The following is a 25,647-nucleotide window of genomic DNA, read 5'->3' as shown; positions in this document are numbered from 1 at the left end:
TGTGTGTGTGTGTGTCTGTGTGTGGGGGGGGGGGGGGTATTTGAGGTAAGAATTAGAGAGTGATACTGCCACAGTTTTGAGTTGCTGTCATTTTGCTGTCATTTTGAGTATTCTGACTGTGAAATGTAATTATTCAAACGAATAATGTAATACAAAATGCCTGATAGTAACATTTAATGCAGTGGAGATGATGATCTGCTGAGCTCTGCCTGGTCTAGTAATGCATAATCCTGTTAGAGGAAACCCAGAAGCCGCGTGTGACCATAAAATCAACTCAACAAATGAATTTCCTGTAAATAGAGAGAATTACTGAATGAGAGGGTACTATGTTTAAATGTTGCTCTAACTGACAGTTTCTCATATTCAGTTCAAAACCATCCCCACATCATCCATGAAGACCCAACAGTTATTAGGTTTACAATATGAGACGTGTTCAAAAAGGATGACAACATTGAACAAAGCATCTTAATCATGACAATCTGATAACAGTAAGGCTTGGAGGCCTGTGTGCACTACCAAGACAACAGCATTCAAGAGAAGTAGAGCAAGCTCAAACCCAGCCATGGATCCAGACACTCTAGGAAATCCAAGCTGCACATTTATCAAAGATTTTCAGACCGTTCAGATGAGCATCTTTGCATGAATTTAGGCAGAACAGAAATCAAGTCCAGTGAGCCAATTTGGTCTTCTCTTTTCCCAAAAATCCTTGATAAACTCAACAAAGCAATCTGTTCAGTTGATGATAGCCAACCATACAGAATTGCTCGTCGGTGGGCCCATGCAACAACAGTATGCCAGCCATTGGCTAACCAGGCAGCCGGTAGCCATAGCAACCTTGGGATGGAGACGAGGAGAGTGGGGGGGGGGGGGGGGGGTGGGTGGCATCCTGGATACACACACCCCCTCATTACTACAGTGATCTAATGTAATGTGAGGCGGGCAAGCAACGACAGGCCATGTCCAACCCTGATATTGTTACTGTTCTATTACAAACTTAGACAAGAGGCGGAGAATGAGAGAGAGAGAGAGAGAGAGAACAAGAGAGAGAGAGAGAGTGAGAGAGAGAGAGAGAAAGACAGAGACAGAGAGAGAGAGTGAGAGAGAGTGAGAGAGAGAGAGAGTGAGAGAGAGAGAGAAAGACAGAGAGAGAGAGAGAGAGAAAGACAGAGACAGGGAGAGAAAGAGAGAGTGAGAGACAGAGAGAGAGAGAGAGACAGAGAGAGACAGAGAGAGAAAGAGAGAGTGAGAGACAGAGAGAGACAGAGAGAGAGGACAGAAAAGGGGATGAGAACCTCTAATTAATTTTGCAGCCTTCGTGTTCTTTCCCCCCAAAAGAATAATGTAGAAGTAGTAGTGCTAAATGATTTTTACTCTTTTGCCTCAGCCAGTTTGTTGTTCATCTCTTTACTTTTCTCCTTGTCCCCCTCCTCTGGCCTGGCTGGCTGGTTCTCTGAGGTCTTCTTGGTGCCCTTCAGGGCTGTGCTCTGCTTCTCTTTGGCCTTTTTCACAGGCTTGCCCTGGCTCGCTGGCGTGGAGGGGACTCTCTTGGGTTTGGACAGACGAACGCTAGTCCTCTCAACCTAAGCATAAGAGCATGGGAATAAAGGTAAAGGGGGGGAGTTGTTGTAAAGGTGGGGGGGGGGTTGTTGTAAAGGTGGGGGGTGTTGTAAAGGTGGGGGGGTTGTTGTAAAGGTGGGGGGGTTGTTGTAAAGGTGGGGGGTGTTGTAAAGGTGGGGGGGGTGTTGTAAAGGTGGGGGGGTGTTGTAAAGGTGGGGGGGGTTGTTGTAAAGGTGGGGGGGTGTTGTAAAGGTGGGGGGTGTTGTAAAGGTGGGGGGTGTTGTAAAGGTGGGGTTGTTGTAAAGGTGGGGGGGTGTTGTAAAGGTGGGGGGGTGTTGTAAAGGTGGGGGGGGTTGTTGTAAAGGTGGGGGTGTTGTAAAGGTGGGGGGGTGTTGTAAAGGTGGGGGGGGTTGTTGTAAAGGTGGGGGGGGTTGTAAAGGTGGGGGGGTGTTGTAAAGGTGGGGGGTGTTGTAAAGGTGGGGGGTGTTGTAAAGGTGGGGGGGTGTTGTAAAGGTGTTGTAAAGGTGGGGGGTGTTGTAAAGGTGGGGGGGTGTTGTAAAGGTGGGGGGGTTGTTGTAAAGGTGGGGGGGTGTTGTAAAGGTGTTGTAAAGGTGGGGGGTTGTTGTAAAGGTGGGGGGGGTGTAAAGGTGGGGGGTGTTGTAAAGGTGGGGGGGTTGTTGTAAAGGTGTTGTAAAGGTGGGGGGGTGTTGTAAAGGTGGGGGGGTGTTGTAAAGGTGTTGTAAAGGTGGGGGGTGTTGTAAAGGTGGGGGTGTTGTAAAGGTGGGGGTGTTGTAAAGGGGGGGGGGGTGTTGTAAAGGTGGGGGGTGTTGTAAAGGTGGGGGTGTTGTAAAGGTGGGGGTGTTGTAAAGGTGGGGGGGTGTTGTAAAGGTGGGGGGTTGTTGTAAAGGTGGGGGGGGTTGTAAAGGTGGGGGGGTGTTGTAAAGGTGGGGGGTGTTGTAAAGGTGGGGGGTGTTGTAAAGGTGGGGGGGTGTTGTAAAGGTGTTGTAAAGGTGGGGGGTGTTGTAAAGGTGGGGGGGTGTTGTAAAGGTGTTGTAAAGGTGGGGGGTGTTGTAAAGGTGGGGGTGTTGTAAAGGTGGGGGTGTTGTAAAGGTGGGGGGGTGTTGTAAAGGTGGGGGGTGTTGTAAAGGTGGGGTGTTGTAAAGGGGGGGGTGTTGTGGGGTGTTGTAAAGGGGGGGGTGTTGTAAAGGTGGGGGGGTGTTGTAAAGGTGGGGGGTGTTGTAAAGGTGGGGGTGTTGTAAAGGTGGGGGGGGTTGTAAAGGTGGGGGGGTGTTGTAAAGGTGGGGGGTGTTGTAAAGGTGGGGGGTGTTGTAAAGGTGGGGGGTGTTGTAAAGGTGGGGGGTGTTGTAAAGGTGGGGGGGTGTTGTAAAGGTGTTGTAAAGGTGGGGGGTGTTGTAAAGGTGGGGGGGTGTTGTAAAGGTGGGGGGGTTGTTGTAAAGGTGGGGGGGTGTTGTAAAGGTGTTGTAAAGGTGGGGGTGTTGTAAAGGTGGGGGTGTTGTAAAGGTGGGGGGTGTTGTAAAGGTGGGGGGGTTGTTGTAAAGGTGTTGTAAAGGTGGGGGGGTGTTGTAAAGGTGGGGGGGTGTTGTAAAGGTGTTGTAAAGGTGGGGGGTGTTGTAAAGGTGGGGGTGTTGTAAAGGTGGGGGTGTTGTAAAGGGGGGGGGGTGTTGTAAAGGTGGGGGGTGTTGTAAAGGTGGGGGTGTTGTAAAGGTGGGGGTGTTGTAAAGGTGGGGGGTGGTGTAAAGGTGGGGGGTGTTGTAAAGGTGGGGGGTGTTGTAAAGGTGGGGGGTGTTGTAAAGGGGGGGGGGGTTGTAAAGGGGGGGGTGTTGTAAAGGGGGGGGTGTTGTAAAGGGGGGGGTGTTGTAAAGGTGGGGGGTGTTGTAAAGGTGGGGGGGTGTTGTAAAGGTGGGGGGGTGTTGTAAAGGTGTTGTAAAGGTGGGGGGTGTTGTAAAGGTGGGGGGGTGTTGTAAAGGGGGGGGTGTTGTAAAGGTGGGGGTGTTGTAAAGGTGGGGGGTGTTGTAAAGGGGGGGTGTTGTAAAGGGGGGGGTGTGTTGTAAAGGTGGGGGGGTGTTGTAAAGGGGGGGTGTTGTAAAGGTGGGGGGTGGTGTAAAGGTGGGGGGTGTTGTAAAGGTGGGGGGGTGTTGTAAAGGTGGGGGGGTGTTGTAAAGGTGTTGTAAAGGTGGGGGGTGTTGTAAAGGTGGGGGGGTGTTGTAAAGGTGGGGGGTGTTGTAAAGGTGGGGGGTGTTGTAAAGGTGGGGGGGTGTTGTAAAGGGGGGGGTGTTGTAAAGGGGGGGTGTTGTAAAGGTGGGGGGTGTTGTAAAGGTGGGGGGGTTGTAAAGGTGGGGGGGTGTTGTAAAGGTGGGGGGTGTTGTAAAGGTGGGGGGTTGTAAAGGTGGGGGGTGTTGTAAAGGGGGGGTGTTGTAAAGGTGGGGGGGTGTTGTAAAGGGGGGGGTGTTGTAAAGGGGGGGTGTTGTAAAGGTGGGGGGTGTTGTAAAGGTGGGGGGTGTTGTAAAGGTGGGGGGGTGTTGTAAAGGTGTTGTAAAGGTGGGGGTGTTGTAAAGGTGGGGGGGTGTTGTAAAGGGGGGGGTGTTGTAAAGGGGGGGTGTTGTAAAGGTGGGGGGTGTTGTAAAGGTGGGGGGTGTTGTAAAGGGGGGGTGTTGTAAAGGTGGGGGGTGTTGTAAAGGGGGGGTGTTGTAAAGGTGGGGGGTGTTGTAAAGGTGGGGGGTGTTGTAAAGGGGGGGGTGTTGTAAAGGGGGGGTGTTGTAAAGGTGGGGGTGTTGTAAAGGTGGGGGTGTTGTAAAGGTGGGGGGTGGTGTAAAGGTGGGGGGTGTTGTAAAGGTGGGGGGTGTTGTAAAGGGGGGGTGTTGTAAAGGTGGGGGGTGTTGTAAAGGTGGGGGGTGTTGTAAAGGTGGGGGGTGTTGTAAAGGGGGGGTGTTGTAAAGGTGGGGGGTGTTGTAAAGGTGGGGGGTGTTGTAAAGGGGGGGTGTTGTAAAGGTGGGGGGTGTTGTAAAGGGGGGGGTGTTGTAAAGGGGGGGTGTTGTAAAGGGGGGGTGTTGTAAAGGTGGGTGGGGTGTTGTAAAGGGGGGGTGTTGTAAAGGTGGGGGGTGGTGTAAAGGGGGTGTTGTAAAGGGGGGGGTGTTGTAAAGGTGGGGGTGTTGTAAAGGGGGGGTGTTGTAAAGGGGGGGTGTTGTAAAGGGGGGGGGTGTAAAGGGGGGGGTTGTAAAGGGGGGGTTGTAAAGGGGGGGTGTTGTAAAGGGGGGGGTTGTAAAGGGGGGTGTTGTAAAGGGGGGGGTTGTAAAGGGGGGTGTTGTAAAGGGGGGGTTGTAAAGGGGGGGGGTTGTAAAGGGGGGGGTGTTGTAAAGGGGGGGGGTGGTGTAAAGGTGGGGGTGTTGTAAAGGTGGGGGTGTTGTAAAGGTGGGGGTGTTGTAAAGGTGGGGGGGTGTTGTAAAGGTGGGGGGGTGTTGTAAAGGTGGGGGGTGTTGTAAAGGTGGGGGTGTTGTAAAGGTGGGGGTGTTGTAAAGGTGGGGGGTGGTGTAAAGGTGGGGGGTGTTGTAAAGGTGGGGGGTGTTGTAAAGGTGGGGGGTGTTGTAAAGGGGGGGGGGTTGTAAAGGGGGGGGTGTTGTAAAGGGGGGGGTGTTGTAAAGGGGGGGGTGTTGTAAAGGTGGGGGGTGTTGTAAAGGTGGGGGGGTGTTGTAAAGGTGGGGGGGTGTTGTAAAGGTGTTGTAAAGGTGGGGGGTGTTGTAAAGGGGGGGTGTTGTAAAGGGGGGGGGGTGTTGTAAAGGTGGGGGGGTGTTGTAAAGGGGGGGTGTTGTAAAGGTGGGGGGGTGTTGTAAAGGTGGGGGGGTGTTGTAAAGGTGGGGGGGTGTTGTAAAGGGGGGGTGTTGTAAAGGTGGGGGGTGTTGTAAAGGTGGGGGGGTGTTGTAAAGGTGGGGGGGTGTTGTAAAGGTGTTGTAAAGGTGGGGGGTGTTGTAAAGGTGGGGGGGTGTTGTAAAGGGGGGGGTGTTGTAAAGGGGGGGTGTTGTAAAGGTGGGGGGTGTTGTAAAGGTGGGGGTGTTGTAAAGGTGGGGGGGTGTTGTAAAGGGGGGGGTGTTGTAAAGGGGGGGTGTTGTAAAGGTGGGGGGTGTTGTAAAGGTGGGGGTGTTGTAAAGGTGGGGGGTGTTGTAAAGGTGGGGGGGTGTTGTAAAGGGGGGGGTGTTGTAAAGGGGGGGTGTTGTAAAGGTGGGGGGTGTTGTAAAGGTGGGGGGGTTGTAAAGGTGGGGGGGTGTTGTAAAGGTGGGGGGTGTTGTAAAGGTGGGGGGTTGTAAAGGTGGGGGGTGTTGTAAAGGGGGGGTGTTGTAAAGGTGGGGGGGTGTTGTAAAGGTGTTGTAAAGGTGGGGGTGTTGTAAAGGTGGGGGGGTGTTGTAAAGGGGGGGGTGTTGTAAAGGGGGGGTGTTGTAAAGGTGGGGGGTGTTGTAAAGGTGGGGGTGTTGTAAAGGTGGGGGGTGTTGTAAAGGTGGGGGGGTGTTGTAAAGGTGGGGGGTGTTGTAAAGGTGGGGGGTGTTGTAAAGGGGGGGGTGTTGTAAAGGGGGGGGTGTTGTAAAGGTGGGGGGTGTTGTAAAGGTGGGGGGGTTGTAAAGGTGGGGGGGTGTTGTAAAGGTGGGGGGTGTTGTAAAGGTGGGGGGTTGTAAAGGTGGGGGGTGTTGTAAAGGGGGGGTGTTGTAAAGGTGGGGGGTGTTGTAAAGGGGGGGTGTTGTAAAGGTGGGGGGTGTTGTAAAGGTGGGGGGTGTTGTAAAGGGGGGGGTGTTGTAAAGGGGGGGTGTTGTAAAGGTGGGGGTGTTGTAAAGGTGGGGGTGTTGTAAAGGTGGGGGGTGGTGTAAAGGTGGGGGGTGTTGTAAAGGTGGGGGGTGTTGTAAAGGGGGGGTGTTGTAAAGGTGGGGGGTGTTGTAAAGGTGGGGGGTGTTGTAAAGGTGGGGGGTGTTGTAAAGGGGGGGTGTTGTAAAGGTGGGGGGTGTTGTAAAGGTGGGGGGTGTTGTAAAGGGGGGGTGTTGTAAAGGTGGGGGGTGTTGTAAAGGGGGGGGTGTTGTAAAGGGGGGGTGTTGTAAAGGGGGGGGTGTTGTAAAGGTGGGTGGGGTGTTGTAAAGGGGGGGTGTTGTAAAGGTGGGGGGTGGTGTAAAGGGGGTGTTGTAAAGGGGGGGGTGTTGTAAAGGTGGGGGTGTTGTAAAGGGGGGGTGTTGTAAAGGGGGGGTGTTGTAAAGGGGGGGGGTGTAAAGGGGGGGGTTGTAAAGGGGGGGTTGTAAAGGGGGGGTGTTGTAAAGGGGGGGGTTGTAAAGGGGGGTGTTGTAAAGGGGGGGGTTGTAAAGGGGGGTGTTGTAAAGGGGGGGGTTGTAAAGGGGGGGGGTTGTAAAGGGGGGGGTGTTGTAAAGGGGGGTGTTGTAAAGGGGGGGGGTGGTGTAAAGGGGGGGTGGTGTAAAGGGGGGGTTGTAAAGGGGGGGGTGTAAAGGGGGGGTGGTGTAAAGGGGGGGGTGTTGTAAAGGGGGGGGGTGTTGTAAAGGGGGGGTTGTAAAGGGGGGGGGGTGTTGTAAAGGGGGTGTTGTAAAGGGGGGGGTGTTGTAAAGGTGGGGGTGTTGTAAAGGGGGGGTGTTGTAAAGGGGGGGTGTTGTAAAGGGGGGGGGTTGTAAAGGGGGGTGTTGTAAAGGGGGGGTGTTGTAAAGGGGGGGGGGTGTAAAGGGGGGGGTTGTAAAGGGGGGGTTGTAAAGGGGGGGTGTTGTAAAGGGGGGGGTTGTAAAGGGGGGTGTTGTAAAGGGGGGGGTTGTAAAGGGGGGTGTTGTAAAGGGGGGGTTGTAAAGGGGGGGGGTTGTAAAGGGGGGGGTGTTGTAAAGGGGGGGGGTGGTGTAAAGGGGGGGTGGTGTAAAGGGGGGGTTGTAAAGGGGGGGGTGTAAAGGGGGGGTGGTGTAAAGGGGGGGGTGTTGTAAAGGGGGGGGGGTGTTGTAAAGGGGGGGTTGTAAAGGGGGGGGGTGGTGTAAAGGGGGTGTTGTAAAGGGGGGGGTGTTGTAAAGGTGGGGGTGTTGTAAAGGGGGGGTGTTGTAAAGGGGGGGTGTTGTAAAGGGGGGGGGTTGTAAAGGGGGGTGTTGTAAAGGGGGGGTGTTGTAAAGGGGGGGGGTTGTAAAGGGGGGTGTTGTAAAGGGGGGGGTTGTAAAGGGGGGGGGTTGTAAAGGGGGGGGTGTTGTAAAGGGGGGTGTTGTAAAGGGGGGGGGTGGTGTAAAGGGGGGGTGGTGTAAAGGGGGGGTTGTAAAGGGGGGGGTGTAAAGGGGGGGTTGTAAAGGGGGGGGTGTAAAGGGGGGGTGGTGTAAAGGGGGGGGTGTTGTAAAGGGGGGGGGTGTTGTAAAGGGGGGGTTGTAAAGGGGGGGTGTTGTAAAGGGGGGTGTTGTGTTGTTGTGTTGGCTTCAATATCCAATGTGTTTTTCCAGCATGGATGGGTAAATATAATCTAATATCTAATAATAAATCTAATCTCAAAAAAATATGTGCTACAGTACGGTGGCACCTGGGAAGAGCATCCTCTCACCTTGCTTTCACCTTTGTAAGGCTCGCTGTACAGGCTGCGTATTCTTCTCCTATCCACAGCCTTGTTGTCTGTGAGCTGCACCTTGCCCTGCTCTCCCCTGTAAGACGTGCTGTAGCTGGTCTCCAGGCAGGTCTTCTCATCGGGGGGCAGGTACTGGGACTTGGCACGGATCATCTTCACTGGCTTCACATCCCTGTGAGCTTTGAACTCAGTCCTACATGGGGAGAATGGCAATCAAATACCTTCAGAAACAAAACGGCGTGATTTAGCTAGCTAGCACATTCAAGAGCACCAGTGTGATAGAAATATACAGAAATATACAGAAATATACAGAAATATACAGAATCTACTAGAGTGATTGGTTGTGGCTCTCTGAGAGAAAAGTACTCCATGCATCTGTGCATGCTTGCATGCGTTTAAGAAAGAAAGAAAGAAAGAAAGAAAGAAAGAAAGAAAGAAAGAAAGAAAGAAAGAAAGAAAGAGAGAGAGAGAGAGAGAGAGCTAGGTGGTCACTGTGCCAGTGGCCCACGCTCAGGTGTTCACTATAGTCCACAAAGCAGTTCCTCAGGAGGTCAACATGACATCACATTCACAGAGGGCAGGTTGACCTCCAGCATATAGACGTGTGCCAAACAAGCTCCAGCCTTCGCTGTCACATTTTAGAGCAATGCATCATCACATGACAGAGTACAGCGTGTTCACTGTACTGTAACTGGAAGCATCTGTATACTATCTCAAACTGACAGTAGCCAAAGGAATTGTGATGACAGTATGCAGTTTATTCAGTGTAAGCCCTTACTGTCCAAAATCATTGTTCACATTGCATAGAATTCCTTTATACTATCTTATTATTGAATAAAACCACCATACATTTTCAACACACTTTAAAAAAAGGCTTTCCCTCATCATTCTTATCAGCATTGTTCTTGGGCCCAAGGTGGCAAACAACTAATTAAAACAGATGACTGCCTGGTCCCTTGATAAGGACTACTACTAATAATAACCTGTATTTGTATAGCACTTTTCCTGCAAACGTTGCAGCTCAAAGTGCTCCAATCATTATATAATCATAATTTAATTATTTTGTAATTTAAAGTCAGTATTAAAAAGATGGGTTTTTAGTCTTGACTTGAACATATTTGCTGAGGTTGCATCCCTAATGGAAACTGGCAGTGCATTCCACAATCTGTTGCATAAAATGAGAATGCAGCCTCACCAAATCTCTTCTTTTGTGCATGTGGTACACAGAGAAAACCAGCATCAGAAGACCTGAGAGCTCTACTGGGCTGATATGCTAGCAAAAGACCTGAGAGCTCTACTGGGCTGATATGCTAGCAGAAGACCTGAGAGCTCTACTGGGCTGATATGCTAGCAAAAGACCTGAGAGCTCTACTGGGCTGATATGCTAGCAAAAGACCTGAGAGCTCTACTGGGCTGATATGCTAGCAAAAGACCTGAGAGCTCTACTGGGCTGATATGCTTGCAAAAGACCTGAGAGCTCTATTGGGCTGATATGCTAGCAGAAGACCTGAGAGCTCTATTGGGCTGATATCCCAGCAGAAGACCTGAGAGCTCTATTGGGCTGATATGCTAGCAGAAGACCTGAGAGCTCTATTGGGCTGATATGCTAGCAGAAGACCTGAGAGCTCTATTGGGCTGATATGCTAGCAGAAGACCTGAGAGCTCTATTAGGCTGATATGCTAGCAAAAGACCTAAGAGCTCTATTGGGCTGATATGCTAGCAGAAACCTGAGAACTCTATTGGGCTGATATGCTAGCAGAAACCTGAGAGCTCTATTGGGCTGATGTGCTAGCAGAAGACCTGAGAGCTCTATTGGGCTGATATGCTAGCAGAAGACCTGGGAGCTCTATTGGGCTGATATGCTAGCAGAAGGCCTGAGAGCTCTATTGGGCTGATATGCTAGCAGAAACCTGAGAGCTCTATTGGGCTGATATGCTAGCAGAAGACCTGAGAGCTCTATTGGGCTGATATGCTAGCAGAAGACCTGAGAGCTCTATTGGGCTGATATGCTAGCAGAAGACCTGAGAGCTCTATTGGGCTCATATGCTAGCAGAAGACCTGAACATATTCTGGTGCTGTGCCAGTAAGAGCTTTATAAACAAGCAGAAAGATCTTGAAATCTATTCTGAACTTAACAAGAAGCCAGTGTAGAGTCTCTAAAATAGGAGTTCGTCTGCTTGTTTTGGTTAAAACTCTCGCTGCTGCATTTTGGACTAATTGCAGCTGGCCAATAGCTTTCTTCGGAAGACCAGAAAGGAGACCGTTACAATAGTCCAAACGGGTAATAACAAAAGCATGCATTAACACTTCTGCATCAGCTTGCCGGAGAAAATGTCTAACTAGGTGACTTCTCATTTACACTCTATGCAGAACACTCCAACCCCCCAACCAAGTACATCATATCTGTACCTACTCTTACAACCACATTGAAAAACACTAGACCAGACCAGACAGCCACAGAAAACACAGTGAAAAACTAAATGTTCCCTCTGTGTGCTAAGGCAGGGAGAGCAGGGATTGTATTGATTAGGTAACATTATTACTGGGCCGGAGACAGGAGGGAGGCCAGGCAGGCTGAAGTACTACAGGCCTATTAAAACAATTAGTCTGCTGGCCAAGATCACATAAAAAAACATCAAATCAATCAAACCAGGAAAACCAGATGCAGATAGCATGAATGAGGGGAAGGCAGCCTTCTAGGCCATTAGGTAACAACACACTGTCCTAATAATACATAATTAGTGAATTGGGGGGGTCATGTCTGTGTTGTATCTTTGAATTCAAGATTCAAGATTCAAGATTCAAGATTGCTTTATTATTCTCCTTTGACAGGCTTTGTGCAGTTCATGAATACGGTATCCACATTAAAAACACACATAGGTCACATACATACAATAAAAACAGACAGATATAACAGTGTTTATACAGGTGTCAGTGATCAGACTCGTTATCCCACTGGTCTATTTAACCTGTGTGTGTTTGTTCCCTCGAGAGATGAGAGGGGCAGGAAGTACCTGCCGCACGGAGACGCACTGTGGGAAACGGAGAGAGAGAGAGCCGCGGCGAGGACGCACGAGATCCCGAAAGGGGGTGAGGTGCGGGGAGCCGGTCAGAAGGAGCGGGTCCCGAAAGGGAGAAGCAGCGGGGAGAGAGCGAGAGCTCTGCCGGGGAGCGAACGGGTCCCGAGAGGGGGCGTGTCGCGGAGCGGGTCCCGAAAGGGAGAAGCAGCGGGGGGGGGAAAGACTCGCTCAGCACGTCGGTGACGGTGCTGAGCTGTGCGGGACTTGAATAAATACTTATTCTACACCTGTTCCTCTGTGTCGACCTCCCTCTGTGCCTAGAGACCCTTACATCTGGCACCCAACGCGGGGCACAGAGAGGGGGTCGGCACACACACCCAGAGGATCATGGATTCATCGTTCCAGGTGGTGGCGCACCTGGCCCGGATGCAGCAGGCGCAGGAGGTGATGGCGGCGGAGATGGTGCGGGGACAGGCGGAGCAGCGGGCCATGCTCCGCGAGCTACTGGACCGCACCGAGCCACCCGGGGGAGGTCCCCGGGTTCGGGCCCAGAGGAGGGGGGTGCGGGACGAGCCGGAGGCCGTTCTCGACCCCTTCCCCGACAACCACCTGCCCCGACCGCAGGTTCCAGCCCCGGGCCCATCCCCGGTGGGAGCCACCAACGCCTGCCCCGAGGACGGGGCGGGCCACCGGGGGGAGGAACGCACACGGGGGGCCAACCTCCACCCCACAGACGGCCCCACGGACGGTAGAGGAGGGATGCTGGCGATGCGGACAGCCTGGCCACCTCCGCCGGGACTGCCCCGAGATGGAGGTGGGTCAGGTAGTCCGCGTCGTCGGCGGTCCGACCCCTCCCCCGCGTCCAGGACAGGCGTTTTACATCCCAGTAAGGGTACAGCGCGAGACGCACCAGGCGCTGTTGGATTCTGGTTGCGAACAGACCATGATCCACCAGCGCCTGGTTCGACCCGGGGCATTGTTAGAGGCATCGCGGGTTGTGGTGATGTGTATACATGGGGATTGTCACAAGTATCTGGTGGTCACCATCGAAATTCGTTATGGGGGGAAAAAATATAGTGTCAAGGCGGCGGTTAGTCCGAGCCTCATGCACCCCCTAATTTTGGGTTTAGATTGGGCTGGGTTTCCGCAGGTATTAGGGGAAACCACGGGGGTGCGTGCACGACCGACAGGGAAATGTGAGGCGTGCGCAGTGCTCTGCGCTGATGCGAGGGCGTCCGACGCTGCCGAGGAGCCGGAGGAGGCGGTGGGTCCGGCACCCGCAGATCCGCCGCCTGCGTTCCCTCCAGTAGCCGACTTCCCCCTCGAGCAGTCTCGCGACGCCACTCTACGCTCCGCCTATGACCAGGTGATTAGTATTGATGGTGTGCTGGTACGGCCAGACGCTGTGCGTGCCCACCCGTATTTTGTATTGATTAGGGACAGACTGTATAGAGTGAGTCGTGACACTCGCAGGGACGAGGAAATGACCCAGTTGTTGGTACCTAGGAGCCGCCGGGAAGCTATATTCCAGGCGGCGCATCATAACCCTATGGCAGGCCACTTAGGATACGACAAAACACTCAATCGGATAATGGCTCGATTTTATTGGCCGGGGATTCGGGCAGAGGTGCGGCGGTGGTGCGCATCCTGCCGCGAGTGCCAATTAGTCAATCCCCGGCCGTGCCCAGGGCACCGTTGTGCCCCCTCCCCCTGGTAGAGGCACCATTCGATCGGATTGGGATGGATATAATCGGGCCATTTGAACGTTGCTCACAGGGCTATCGGTTCGTGTTAGTCCTCATAGACTACGCGACTCGATACCCCGAGGCAATACCGCTTCGTACTATCTCTGCAAAGAGTGTAGCACAGGCGTTATTCCAGGTCATCTCCTGGGTGGGGATCCCGAAAGAGATCCTCACCGACCAAGGCACTAACTTTATGTCACGAACACTTAGGGAACTCTACGGGTTATTAGACATTAAGGCGGTCCGAACGAGCGTGTATCACCCGGCCACTGACGGGCTGTGTGAGCGGTTCAATCGGACGCTTAAGTCAATGATCCGTAAGTTCATACACGAAGATAGTCGTAATTGGCATAAGTGGTTAGACCCTCTGTTGTTCGCAGTGCGGGAAGTACCCCAAGCTTCCACAGGGTTTTCCCCCTTTGAGCTCCTGTACGGGCGCAAGCCACGGGGCGTCCTAGACCTGATTAAAGAAAGCTGGGAGGAAGGGTCTAGTGACAGTAAAAATGAAATTCAATACGTCCTGGACCTACGAGCAAAGCTCCACTCACTGGGGGTTATGTCACGGGAGCATTTGCTCGAGGCCCAGGAGCGTCAAAAACGGCTGTACGACAGAGGGACTAGACTACGCAATTTCGCACCGGGAGACAAAGTCCTCGTATTACTGCCCACGTCTAGCTCTAAATTACACGCCAAGTGGCAAGGACCGTTCGTGGTCACACGGCGAATTGGGGATGTAGACTACGAGGTAGTGCGGTCGGATAGAGGGGATAGCACGCAAATATACCACATTAATCTCCTTAAAAAATGGAATGACGTGGTCCCTGTTTCCCTGGTGACGCTACTTCCCGAGAAAGATGAGTTCGGGCCGGAGGTCCCAAAAACTAGTACTAGCGCCCCGGCCTGCTTAGGCGACCATCTCTCGGCGAACCAGCGGGCGGACGTTGATCAATTGCAACATAGGTTCGCAGATGTGTTCTCCCCTATACCCGGTCGTACTCGCCTCATAGAGCATCATATAGTTACGCAACCGGGTGTTACGGTACGTACACGGCCATACAATCCATATAATCCCCGGAGACTTTAATCATGCTGACCTGAAGGTAGTACTACCGAAGTTCTATCAGCATGTTAAATGTGCAACAAGAGGAGAAAAAACACTGGATAAGGTATACACCAACATCAAGCTTGCTTACAAGGCTAGACCGCTAGCTCATCTACTGTAGGCATGTCTGACCATGTGTCAATCCTCCTGATCCCAGCCTACACTACCATGAGGAAAAGTGCTCCCATCACCACTAAGACTGTCAGAACCTGGCCAGCAGGGTCCGCTCCACTGCAGATCTGCCTGAATGACACCTCATGGCAGGAATATGAGCATGAGGACCTGGAACAGTTCACGTCGTCGGTTCTGAACCTCATAGTGAACTGCACCAACTCAGCCACCGTGGACAAACGGGTCCGGGTCTACCCCAACACGAAGCCATGGATGACTGGGAAGGTCCAAAAACTGATCAATGAGAGGGACAACGCCTTCGCAGGGAAGGGCACACTGCTGTACAGCACCACCAGGGCTAACCTAAAGCGCGGCATCCGGGAGGCCGAGGCAGACCACAGAGAGAAGATTGAGGAATGCTTCCTGAGCAACGACTCCAGGCGGGTGTGGCAGGGGGTTCAGCACATGACAAACTTCAGAGCCAACAGGCTCACAGCCGCAGAGGACGACCCCCTGCTGGCGGAAAAGCTGAACTCCTTCTACGCCCGGTTCGACGAGGGGCGAACGGAGGTAACCACAACACAAACACCACTCTCTCCAGCTCTCAGCAGCCTCACCCTCACAGAGCATGAAGTGAGACGCGTGCTGAAGGCGGTGGACCCCAGGAAAGCCTCAGGGCCGGATGGCGTCCTGGGACGGGTGCTGAGGGACTGCGCCGACCAGCTGGCCGGGGTTTTCACCAACATCTTCAACCAGTCCCTGTCCCAGGCCACCATCCCACCCTGCCTGAAAACCTCAACTATCATCCCAGTCCCGAAGAAAAGCACGGTGAGCTGCCTAAACGACTACCGCCCGGTGGCACTCACACCAATCATCATGAAGTGCTTCGAGAAACTAGTACGGGCCCACATAGTCACACGCCTCCCGCCCAACCTGGATCCATACCAGTTCTTCTACAGAGCCCACAGGTCCACAGAGGACGACATCGCGACGACTCTCCACTCCACTCTATCCCACCTGGAGAGGGGAAACAGCTACGCGAGACTGCTCTTTGTGGACTTCAGCTCTGCCTTCAACACCATCCTTCCAGACAGGCTAGTGACCAAACTACTAGACCTGGGACTATCACACTCTATGGGCCCTATTATGCACTTCTTAACTTGCCGTCTTAAGTCTTAATTAAGACGCACCGCCAGGTTAAGACCTACCGCCACCCTTATTATGCGCTTCAACCTCGCTTCAGCTCCTCTACAACCTCTACACCTACGACTTCACCCCCGTCCACCCCAGCAACTCCATCGTAAAGTTTGCAGACAACACCACCGTGGTGGGATGCATCTCGGGGGGGGACGAGGCGGCGTACAGGGATGAGGTAGAGCAACTGAGCAAGCTGTGCAAGGTTAACAACCTGCTGCTGAACAAGTCAAAGACCCAGGAAATCATCGTAGACTTCAGGAGGAAAAAGTCAGAGATCCAGCCCCTGCTCATCGACGGAGAGAGCGTGGAGAGAGTCTCAACCCTCCGATTCCTGGGGATGCACATGCGGGATGACCTGACCTGGAAGGACAACACAAAAGCCACCATCAAGAAGGCACAACAGCGGCTATACACCCTGAGAGTCCTCAGGAAGGAACACAGCAAGCAGGAGATACTGGTGACCTTCTACCACGGCGCAGTGGAGAGCATCCTCACCTACGGCATCTGCAACTGGTTCTCCAGCTGCACAACAGCGGAGAGAAATGCGCTACAGAGAGTCGTGAGAACAGCACAGAAGATCACCGGCGCCCCCCTCCCCTCTCTGGAAGAGCTGTACAACACACGCTGTCTCAGGAAGGCCTCCAAGATCTCCAGGGACCCGACCCACCCTGGGTACGAACACTTTACCAGGCTGCCCTCGAAAAGGCGGTTCAGGACCTTGGGCGCAAGGACAAACAGACTGAAGAACAGCTTCTACCACAGGGCCGTCCAGGCCCTGAACACAGCAAAGACCTAGGTTCTGGGCCCTGGACAGTCTGGACGGATTGATGGCAGCTGCTGGACTGAAAAAATCAGGTGTAGTGCTGAGGCACAAACATGTACATTTCAAGCCTGCAAACTGCGACACTTTAAATAAATGTGAAATAACACTACTGTGCAATATGACAACCCTAGTCGTCTATCTGTACAGTATAGTATAGTGGATAGTGTACATAGCCTTTATTTATGTAAACCAGCTCCTTCCCTTCTTGTGATTTTTAAAAAAAAGTTTTTTATTTTTTTTTATTTTTTCCCTTTCCTAACACCAGGGGAGCCACCCCTCCTTAATTTCGTTGTTTGGTACCTGTACTGTAGCAATGACAATAAAGACCATTCATTCATTCATTCATTCATTCATTCATACGCGCTACTGCTATTATGCAGGTGTCCCTAGGCGCCCACACATAAGACGTAAGACTCCCGTGCATATATTACTCATTGTGGGAGTGTTCATAAGTTAATGAAGTGCGTTAGGCGCCCCTGCTATTATGCGATCTGACTTTGCGCCTAGCACTAAGAAGTGGTTTGAAAAGTTCTTAGGCGCTAGACTTCATGCACGTTTTCAAACACGAGCGCTTCCCACGCCTGTTTCACCACCTCGGCTCGGGGAGGATTTCGCGCCGTTGCAAAGATTGCGAACTGACGAGCCTTGACCTCATGCACGAGCTTGTTACTTTCTTCTGCAGAGAAGCGCGCTGACCTCCTTCTTAGGACTTCCATAATAGCATAGCGCTAAAGACTCAACGCAGCCGGTTCTTTAAGGGAATGGCACCTGGCACGCTGATTGGGTTGATTGAGAAGACGCCCAAAACACACCCATGACTAATTTCTGGGCTTAGCGCCGGGTTTTAGGCGCCCACTACCGCACGCATAATAGCAAAGTGGCCTTGACCACGCCTCCACGTCTTAAGTTTAGATCTACCGCCTCGTCTTATTGCTTAAGACTTATGAAGTGCATAATAGGGCCCTATATGTGCATGGATCAAGGACTTCCTGTCCGACCGCCCCCAGAGGGTGCGGGTGGGCTCCCACACCTCCACAGCCCTCAGACTCAGCACTGGGTCCCCGCAGGGCTGCGTGCTAAGCCCCATCCTCTACAACCTCTACACCTACGACTTCACCCCCGTCCACCCCAGCAACTCCATCGTAAAGTTTGCAGACGACACCACCGTGGTGGGCTGCATCTCGGGGGGTGACGAGGCGGCGTACAGGGATGAGGTAGAGCAGCTGAGCAAGCTGTGCAAGGTTAACAACCTGCTCCTGAACCAGTCAAAGACCCAGGAAATCATTGTGGACTTCAGGAAGAAAAAATCTGAGGTCCTGCCCCTGCTCATCGACGGAGGGAGCGTGGAGAGAGTCTCAACCCTCCGATTCCTGGGGGTGCACATACAGGATGACCTGTCCTGGAAGAACAACACAGCAGCCATCATCAAGAAGGCACAACAGCGGCTCTTCTTCCTGAGAGTCCTCAGGAAGGACCACACCAGACAGCAGATACTGGTGGCCTTCTACCGCTGCGCAGTGGAGAGCATCCTCACCTACTGCATCTGCAACTGGTTCTCCAGCTGCACAGCCGCAGAGAGGAATGCGCTACAGAGAGTCGTGAGAACGGCCCAGAAGATCACCGGCGGCCCCCTCCCCTCTCTGGAAGAGCTGTACAACACACGCTGCCTCAGGAAGGCCTCCAAGATCTCCAGAGACCCATCCCACCCTGGGTACGAACACTTTGCTCGGCTGCCCTCGAACAGGCGGTACAGGACCATGTTCGCAAGGACAAACAGACTGAAGCTCAGCTTCTACCCCAAGGCCATCCAGGCCCTGAACACAGCAAAGACCTAGGTTCTGGGCCCTGGACAGTCTGGACGGATTGATGGCAGCTGCTGGATTGAAAAATCAGGTGTAGTGCTGAGGCACAAATGTGTACATTTCAAGCTGCAAACTGCGACACTTTAAATGAATGTGCAATAACACTATGTGCAATATGACAACCCTAGGGTACATAAGGTTGCAGAGAAATAGGAAATGTTAGAATAGGTATAGCATAGCATAGAGTACAGCATAGTGTTTTATCTGTACAGTATAGTATAGTGGATAGTGTACATAGCCTTTATTTATGTAAACCAGCTCCTTTCCCTTCTTTTTTTTTCTTTCCTAGCCACCCCTCCCAAATTTCGTTGTTTGGTACCTGTACTATAGCAATGACAATAAAGACCATTCATTCATTCATTCATTCATTCATTCATTTATGTAAACCAGCTCCTTTCCCTTCTTGTTTTTTTAGTTTTTTTTTCTTTCCTAGCACCAGGGGAGCCCCCCCTCCCAAATTTCGTTGTTTGGTACCTGTACTATAACAATGACAATAAAGACCATTCATTCATTCATTCGTTAATTCATTAATTCATTAATTCATACAGGCTGCCGGCTCACAAACGAGATGTGGTGAGCCGGGAATTAGACGCTATGCTAAAACTGGGCGTGGTCGAGGAGTCGCACAGCGACTGGTGCAGCCCCATCGTGCTGGTGACAAAGCGCGATGGGTCTGTACGGTTCTGTGTTGACTATAGACGGGTGAACTCTGTGTCAAAGTTCGATGCCTACCCTATGCCCCGGATCGACGAGCTCCTGGACCGGCTTGGCACGGCTAAATATTACACTACATTGGATTGCACGAAGGGATACTGGCAGATACCATTATCGCCGGTATCCCGGGAAAAACCGGCATTCTCTACCCCGCGGGGTTTATTCCAGTTCACCGCGCTTCCGTTCGGGTTGTTCGGGGCCCCGGCCACGTTTCAGCGGCTGATGGACCGTATTCTGCGGCCGCACTCTGCGTATGCTGCGGTGTACTTAGATGACATTGTCATCTATGCGGACGCCTGGCCGCAGCATATGCAGAGGGTGGCTGCAGTACTACTAGAATCAAGGACCCCAATTGAAATAAGCCAGTGGCTTTCTTGGGTTTTTATCCTGTTAGTTGACCTTGTATGTAATATGTACTTTCATGTACCTACTTCTGCAAATCTTCTAATAAAGTTTTCAATCAATCAATCAAAACAGTCGCTTAGGCAGGCGGGGCTGACGGCTAACCCGGCGAAGTGCGTGATCGGGCGGGGGGAGATCCCGTATCTGGGGTACATCCTGGGCGGTGGGGAGGTGCGACCGCAGGTGGATAAAACCACTGCGATCACCGCCGCCCCGCGGCCCAGGACCCGGAAGGACGTGAGGCGGTTCCTGGGACTGGCCAGCTACTACCGGCAGTTTGTGCCGGGGTTTTCGGAGCTGGCCAGCCCCCTCACCGATCTCACCCGGAAGGGGGCCCCAGATCCGGTCCAATGGAGTGAGCTGTGCCAAGTAGCATTCGATGGGATTAAGAACGCCCCCTGTGGGGAGACAGTCTTGTATGCTCCTAACTTTGACATTCCTTTTTCTCTGCAGACAGACGCGTCGGATAGAGGGCTGGGGGCGGTGCTGACCCAGCAGGTGGAGGGAGGCGACCGTCCGGTGCTGTACCTGAGCCGAAAGCTGTCGGAGCGGGAGGGCAGGTACAGCACGGTGGAGAAGGAGTGTCTGGCCATTCGGTGGGCGGTCGGCGCCCTCCGGTACTACCTGCTGGGGCGCTCGTTCACCCTCTACTCCGACCATGCTCCCCTACAGTGGCTCCACCGCATGAAGGATACCAACGCAAGGATCACCCGGTGGTACCTCGCGTTGCAACCCTTCAACTTCACGGTGGTTCATAGGCCGGGGGCGCAGATGGTCGTGGCCGATTTCCTCTCCCGTGCAGGGGGGGGGGGGGGAGTAGGCTATCGGCCGGTTGTGTTCCCGGCCTCGAACTGGCGGTGGGGGTGTGTGGGGAGCATGGCGCGTTCTGGCCTGCAGAGGGAGCCAGACTGCCGTTGGGGGGGGAATAATGAGCTGATTACGGACAGGTGTCAGTGATCAGACTCGTTATCCCACTGGTCTATTTAACCTGTGTGTGTTTGTTCCCTCGGGAGATGAGAGGGGCAGGAAGTACCTGCCGCACGGAGACGCACTGTGGGAGACAGAGAGAGAGAGAGCCGCGGCGAGGACGCACGAGATCCCGAAAGGGGGTGTGGTGCGGGGAGCCGGGCGAACGGAGCGGGTCCCGAAAGGGAAGCAGCGGGGAGAGAGCGAGAGCTCTGCCGGGGAGCGAACGGGTCCCGAGAGGGGGCGTGTCGCGGAGCGGGTCCCGAAAGGGAAGCAGCGGGGGGAAAGACTCGCTCAGCACGTCGGTGACGGTGCTGAGCTGTGCGGAACTTAAATAAATACCTATTCTGCACCTGTTCCTCTGTGTCGACCTCCCTCTGTGCCTAGAGACCCTTACAATAGTACAGTATAGTACAGTATAGTACAGTACAGTATAGTACAGTCAGCGGCCTGTTCTCAAAGCCTCAGCTCTATTGTAATAGATGAGGTGAATATGTGACACCTCTGAAAATGATTTTGCATTCAAAGTTGCTCAAGTATATCCAACCTTTATTGGCATTTCATAGTTGCTTATCATGAGAATAACAATAAAACTGGTTGACATTTACTAAATGACACATTTAATACCCTAGGCCTATACATTTATCAATATAACCTAATTACCTATCAACCTCTAAAGTTTAAGCAATTTGTCTGATACGACACACATAATAAAATGTGATTCTCTCATTATATCAATGTAAACAACCTAAGATCTCTCTGACATAATCTAGCCTAATGAATGGTGGTAGAGAGGCGCTGAGCAGGCTGAGCGGATGGTGGGTAGATAGATACCTCCAGTGGAGGGGAAGTGAAATGGAATCCCACAGAGAGAGAGAGGTTACATAAGGTTACATAAGGTTACATAAGAGGACTGAAGTCCACTCTGGGTGCTTAAGCAGGCGGAGAAGCGGCAGTACAAGGACAGCTTAATACCCAAGGCCGAGGGCATAGAGAGCTAGCTGGGCCTGGTGGCAGAGGCTAGGGTAGTGGGGGGAGGGAGAGAGGCAGAGACTGAAACACAAGTCTGTACTGTACATAGCTGCTGGTCATAGGCATGACTGCTTACAATAAAGCTAGTGTCTCTCAGGTCACTGTGTGCTTGGTACTTCTCAGATGATTGGTGCGTCATTTTGAAAAAGAGGTCGAGTCTTTGTAAGAAATAATAAATAAAAAAGTTGCACTGTAAAGTAACATGACCAACATTTTAACTCACTTCTAATAATTATATTAACATGGATCTATAATCATAGTCTTCGAATATATTTTCCTCTTCTACTTTGAGTGAAATTCAAACCTTCCAAACATCATTGGTGTCTCTTATGTGATGTGTGTTATGTACGAGGCCTGCCCAGGCTAATACTGGATGTCTTGATGTGTTGTTGGCTCTTCCTGCCCATAGAGCTGACCCTGTGGGTGAGATGGGATGTGTTGTGAAAATCACTGTCACTATGACGACATACTGGCACTGATAAGAGGTGGTGTAGTGCCAGGGAACGACCCACCACTAACATAGCATGACCAAGAGCAAGCCAGGGGCAGATGGGCAAACGCACTTCAACCAGAATAGACATAGATTTTTGTCGGTTTATTTTGCGCACAAACAACAAATAGCCACATCTCATAAAAAGTAACGCCAAACCAAAATCTGGCACACTCCTTAAACATGTTTTGGATGCTGTGGCACCTCGTCCTCATGAAGTTTAAGGCCTCCACATGCTTCTGCGTCACTTGTATGACTAGTACGCGGTGTGTTTATTTGCTACTAAAAAGAGAAATGGAAACTTTTTTGATAATGCAGCTGCAGGTGATAGATGACGAGGAGGAAGAGCTATTGCTTTTATAAAGGAGAGACAGAGAGCCAAGAGAGAGCCTACTTCAGCTCCGTCTCTATTGTCAACCAATCAATAGTGTGCAACACCATGTCGTTCATCAACAAATTGAGAGAGGTGTGCGCTCCCCTGTGCAACCTCCTCTGCAACCTCCTCTGCAACCTCCTCTGCAACCTCCTCTGCGACATTGGTGTGACCTTTGCTGACCTATGCAGACCCCTGGTTGCATTGTTGTTGATGAAGCATGAATGGGCTTTTAGGGCATGCTCTGGCTTAAGGGCCGAAGGTGGTAGCAACATTACTGTCAGATTAAGTCGCCGAACCCACGCACTAGCCAACTGTCTTAATGGTTAGCCGAAGCTCATACAAGGCATCTAGCTTGCATTACATAAGGCAACCAGTCAGGAATTATGTTGAACTAGTAAACTGGTAGTGGCTCAAGTAGTTGAAGAATTATGAATGCAAACTAGCCAATCTTTCTGTGAACAGGGCGCTAATATTACTCACATGAGGTGAGAAAAGATTTGCTTTGTTACATTATCAATGATAATGTTATACTATGCCATACAATACACAATGCTCGACTGAGGTGAATCAATCTCAGTGTACAGTGTCTTGATTTCATGACACTGCTTCTTTCTGTGATGGCAATATTGCAGTGAGAACTTCTGATCAATAGACTCTCTAGTCTCCTCTCTGGGGAGATCAGCTCATCTATCTCTCTCTCTCTCTATCATGGAAAATGTCTTCAAGCATGCACATCTTACTTCTGCAGTCAGTAGAACATATCATACTAGATGCAATAACTGACTAACAATTGAGCATCAACATCTAAAGATGAATGCTTAAAGCTTCCATTACAAAGTCTTATCTTCAAACAATCCTTAAAGCCAAAGGAGTCACAGTTGCCAGCTTAGTGTGAAGAGAGCAGAGTAAGTCCTGCCCCTCTCTTCTTCTTTCTCAGTGGAAACACTGGGATTTCCAGGCTCTTTAAGAAGCCAATTTTTAAATCCACTAAAATATGGTTGAGTCTTCACAATATTCTAGCCAGTTCTGCCGCTCGCATAGCATCCTGCAGGGGTGGGATATGAGACAAAAGCATCCGCAGTGGTTTTTGGAGACACTGTTTGGCAGTGTGCAGTGCAGTGTTCCCTGCGGCTGGTGAATGGAAAGCTGTCCTTCTAACAATGAGACTGAGGTAGGAAAAGTGTCCTAACAATGACACTGAGGTAGGAAAGCTGTCCTTCTAACAATGAGACTGAGGTAGGAAAGCTGTCCTTCTAACAATGACACTGAGGTAGGAAAGCTGTCCTTCTAACAATGAGACTGAGGTAGGAAAGCTGTCCTTCTAACAATGAGACTGAGGTAGGAAAGATGTCCTAACAATGAGACTGAGGTAGGAAAGCTGTCCTTCTAACAATGAGACTGAGACAGGAAAGCTGTCCTTCTAACAATGAGACTGAGACAGGAAAGCTGTCCTTCTAACAATGAGACTGAGGTAGGAAAGCTGTCCTTCTAACAATGAGACTGAGGTAGGAAAGCTGTCCTTCTAACAATGAGACTGAGACAGGAAAGCTGTCCTTCTAACAATGAGACTGAGGTAGGAAAGCTGTCCTTCTAACAATGAGACTGAGGTAGGAAAGCTGTCCTTCTAACAATGAGACTGAGGTAGGAAAACTGTCCTAACAATGAGACTGAGGTAGGAAAGCTGTCCTTCTAACAATGAGAATGAGACAGGAAAGCTGTCCTTCTAACAATGAGACTGAGGTAGGAAAGCTGTCCTTCTAACAATGAGACTGAGGTAGGAAAGCTGTCCTTCTAACAATGAGACTGAGACAGGAAAGCTGTCCAAACAATGAGACTGAGGTAGGAAAGCTGTCCTACTAACAATGAGACTGAGGTAGGAAAGCTGTCCTTCTAACAATGAGACTGAGGTAGGAAAGCTGTCCTAACAATGAGACTGAGGTAGGAAAGCTGTCTACTAACAATGAGACTGAGACAGGAAAGCTGTCCTAACAATGAGACTGAGGTAGGAAAGCTGTCCTTCTAACAATGAGACTGAGGTAGGAAAGCTGTCCTTCTAACAATGAGACTGAGGTAGGAAAGCTGTCCTAACAATAAGACTGAGGTAGGAAAGCTGTCCTTCTAACAATGAGACTGAGACAGGAAAGCTGTCCTAACAATGAGACTGAGGTAGGAAAGCTGTCCTAACAATGAGACTGAGGTAGGAAAGCTGTCCTAACAATGAGACTGAGGTAGGAAAGCTGTCCTTCTAACAATGAGACTGAGACAGGAAAGCTGTCCTAACAATGAGACTGAGGTAGGAAAGCTGTCCTAACAATGAGACTGAGGTAGGAAAGCTGTCCTAACAATGCGACTGAGGTAGGAAAGCTGTCCTACTAACAATGAGACTGAGGTAGGAAAGCTGTCCTTCTAACAATGAGACTGAGGTAGGAAAGCTGTCCTAACAATGAGACTGAGGTAGGAAAGCTGTCTACTAACAATGAGACTGAGACAGGAAAGCTGTCCTAACAATGAGACTGAGGTAGGAAAGCTGTCCTTCTAACAATGAGACTGAGGTAGGAAAGCTGTCCTTCTAACAATGAGACTGAGGTAGGAAAGCTGTCCTTCTAACAATGAGACTGAGACAGGAAAGCTGTCCTAACAATAAGACTGAGGTAGGAAAGCTGTCCTTCTAACAATGAGACTGAGACAGGAAAGCTGTCCTAACAATGAGACTGAGGTAGGAAAGCTGTCCTAACAATGAGACTGAGGTAGGAAAGCTGTCCTTCTAACAATGAGACTGAGGTAGGAAAGCTGTCCTTCTAACAATGAGACTGAGACAGGAAAGCTGTCCTAACAATGAGACTGAGGTAGGAAAGCTGTCCTAACAATGAGACTGAGGTAGGAAAGCTGTCCTTCTAACAATGAGACTGAGGTAGGAAAGCTGTCCTTCTAACAATGAGACTGAGGTAGGAAAGCTGTCCTTCTAACAATGAAACTGAGGTAGGAAAGCTGTCCTTCTAACAATGAGACTGAGGTAGGAAAGCTGTCCTTCTAACAATGAGACTGAGGTAGGAAAGCTGTCCTTCTAACAATGAGACTGAGACAGGAAAGCTGTCCTAACAATGAGACTGAGGTAGGAAAGCTGTCCTTCTAACAATGAGACTGAGGTAGGAAAGCTGTCCTTCTAACAATGAGACTGAGGTAGGAAAGCTGTCCTTCTAACAATGAAACTGAGGTAGGAAAGCTGTCCTTCTAACAATGAGACTGAGGTAGGAAAGCTGTCCTTCTAACAATGAGACTGAGGTAGGAAAGCTGTCCTTCTAACAATGAGACTGAGACAGGAAAGCTGTCCTTCTAACAATGAGACTGAGGTAGGAAAGCTGTCCTTCTAACAATGAGACTGAGGTAGGAAAGCTGTCCTTCTAACAATGAAACTGAGGTAGGAAAGCTGTCCTTCTAACAATGAGACTGAGGTAGGAAAGCTGTCCTTCTAACAATGAGACTGAGGTAGGAAAGCTGTCCTTCTAACAATGAGACTGAGGTAGGAAAGCTGTCCTAACTGTCCTGAGGTAGGAAAGCTGTCCTTCTAACAATGAGACTGAGGTAGGAAAGCTGTCCTAACTGTCCTGAGGTAGGAAAGCTGTCCTTCTAACAATGAGACTGAGACAGGAAAGCTGTCCTTCTAACAAT

At 51.2% G+C, this 25,647-nt stretch overlaps 1 protein-coding gene across 1 annotated transcript in view; it reads right to left on the bottom strand.

Moving 5' to 3' along the window:
- The window catches only part of map6a (microtubule-associated protein 6a), a gene marked incomplete at both ends in the record, with an annotated part of 48,733 nt that overhangs the window by 3,933 nt on the left and 19,153 nt on the right, over window positions 1-25,647 (bottom strand). Inside the window, 2 exons of the mRNA XM_080549440.1 lie at window positions 1,372-1,580; window positions 8,117-8,330. Coding sequence (XP_080405566.1) covers window positions 1,372-1,580; window positions 8,117-8,330 — 423 coding nt within the window. The remainder of the gene's footprint in view (window positions 1-1,371; window positions 1,581-8,116; window positions 8,331-25,647) is intronic.

Source organism: Nansenia antarctica, assembly GCF_963989245.1.
Source record: "Nansenia antarctica genome assembly, chromosome: 20".
Lineage (NCBI taxonomy): Eukaryota > Metazoa > Chordata > Actinopteri > Argentiniformes > Microstomatidae > Nansenia > Nansenia antarctica.
The sequence above is the reverse complement of the archived record's forward strand: the minus strand, read 5'-3'. Positions and strand labels throughout refer to the sequence as shown.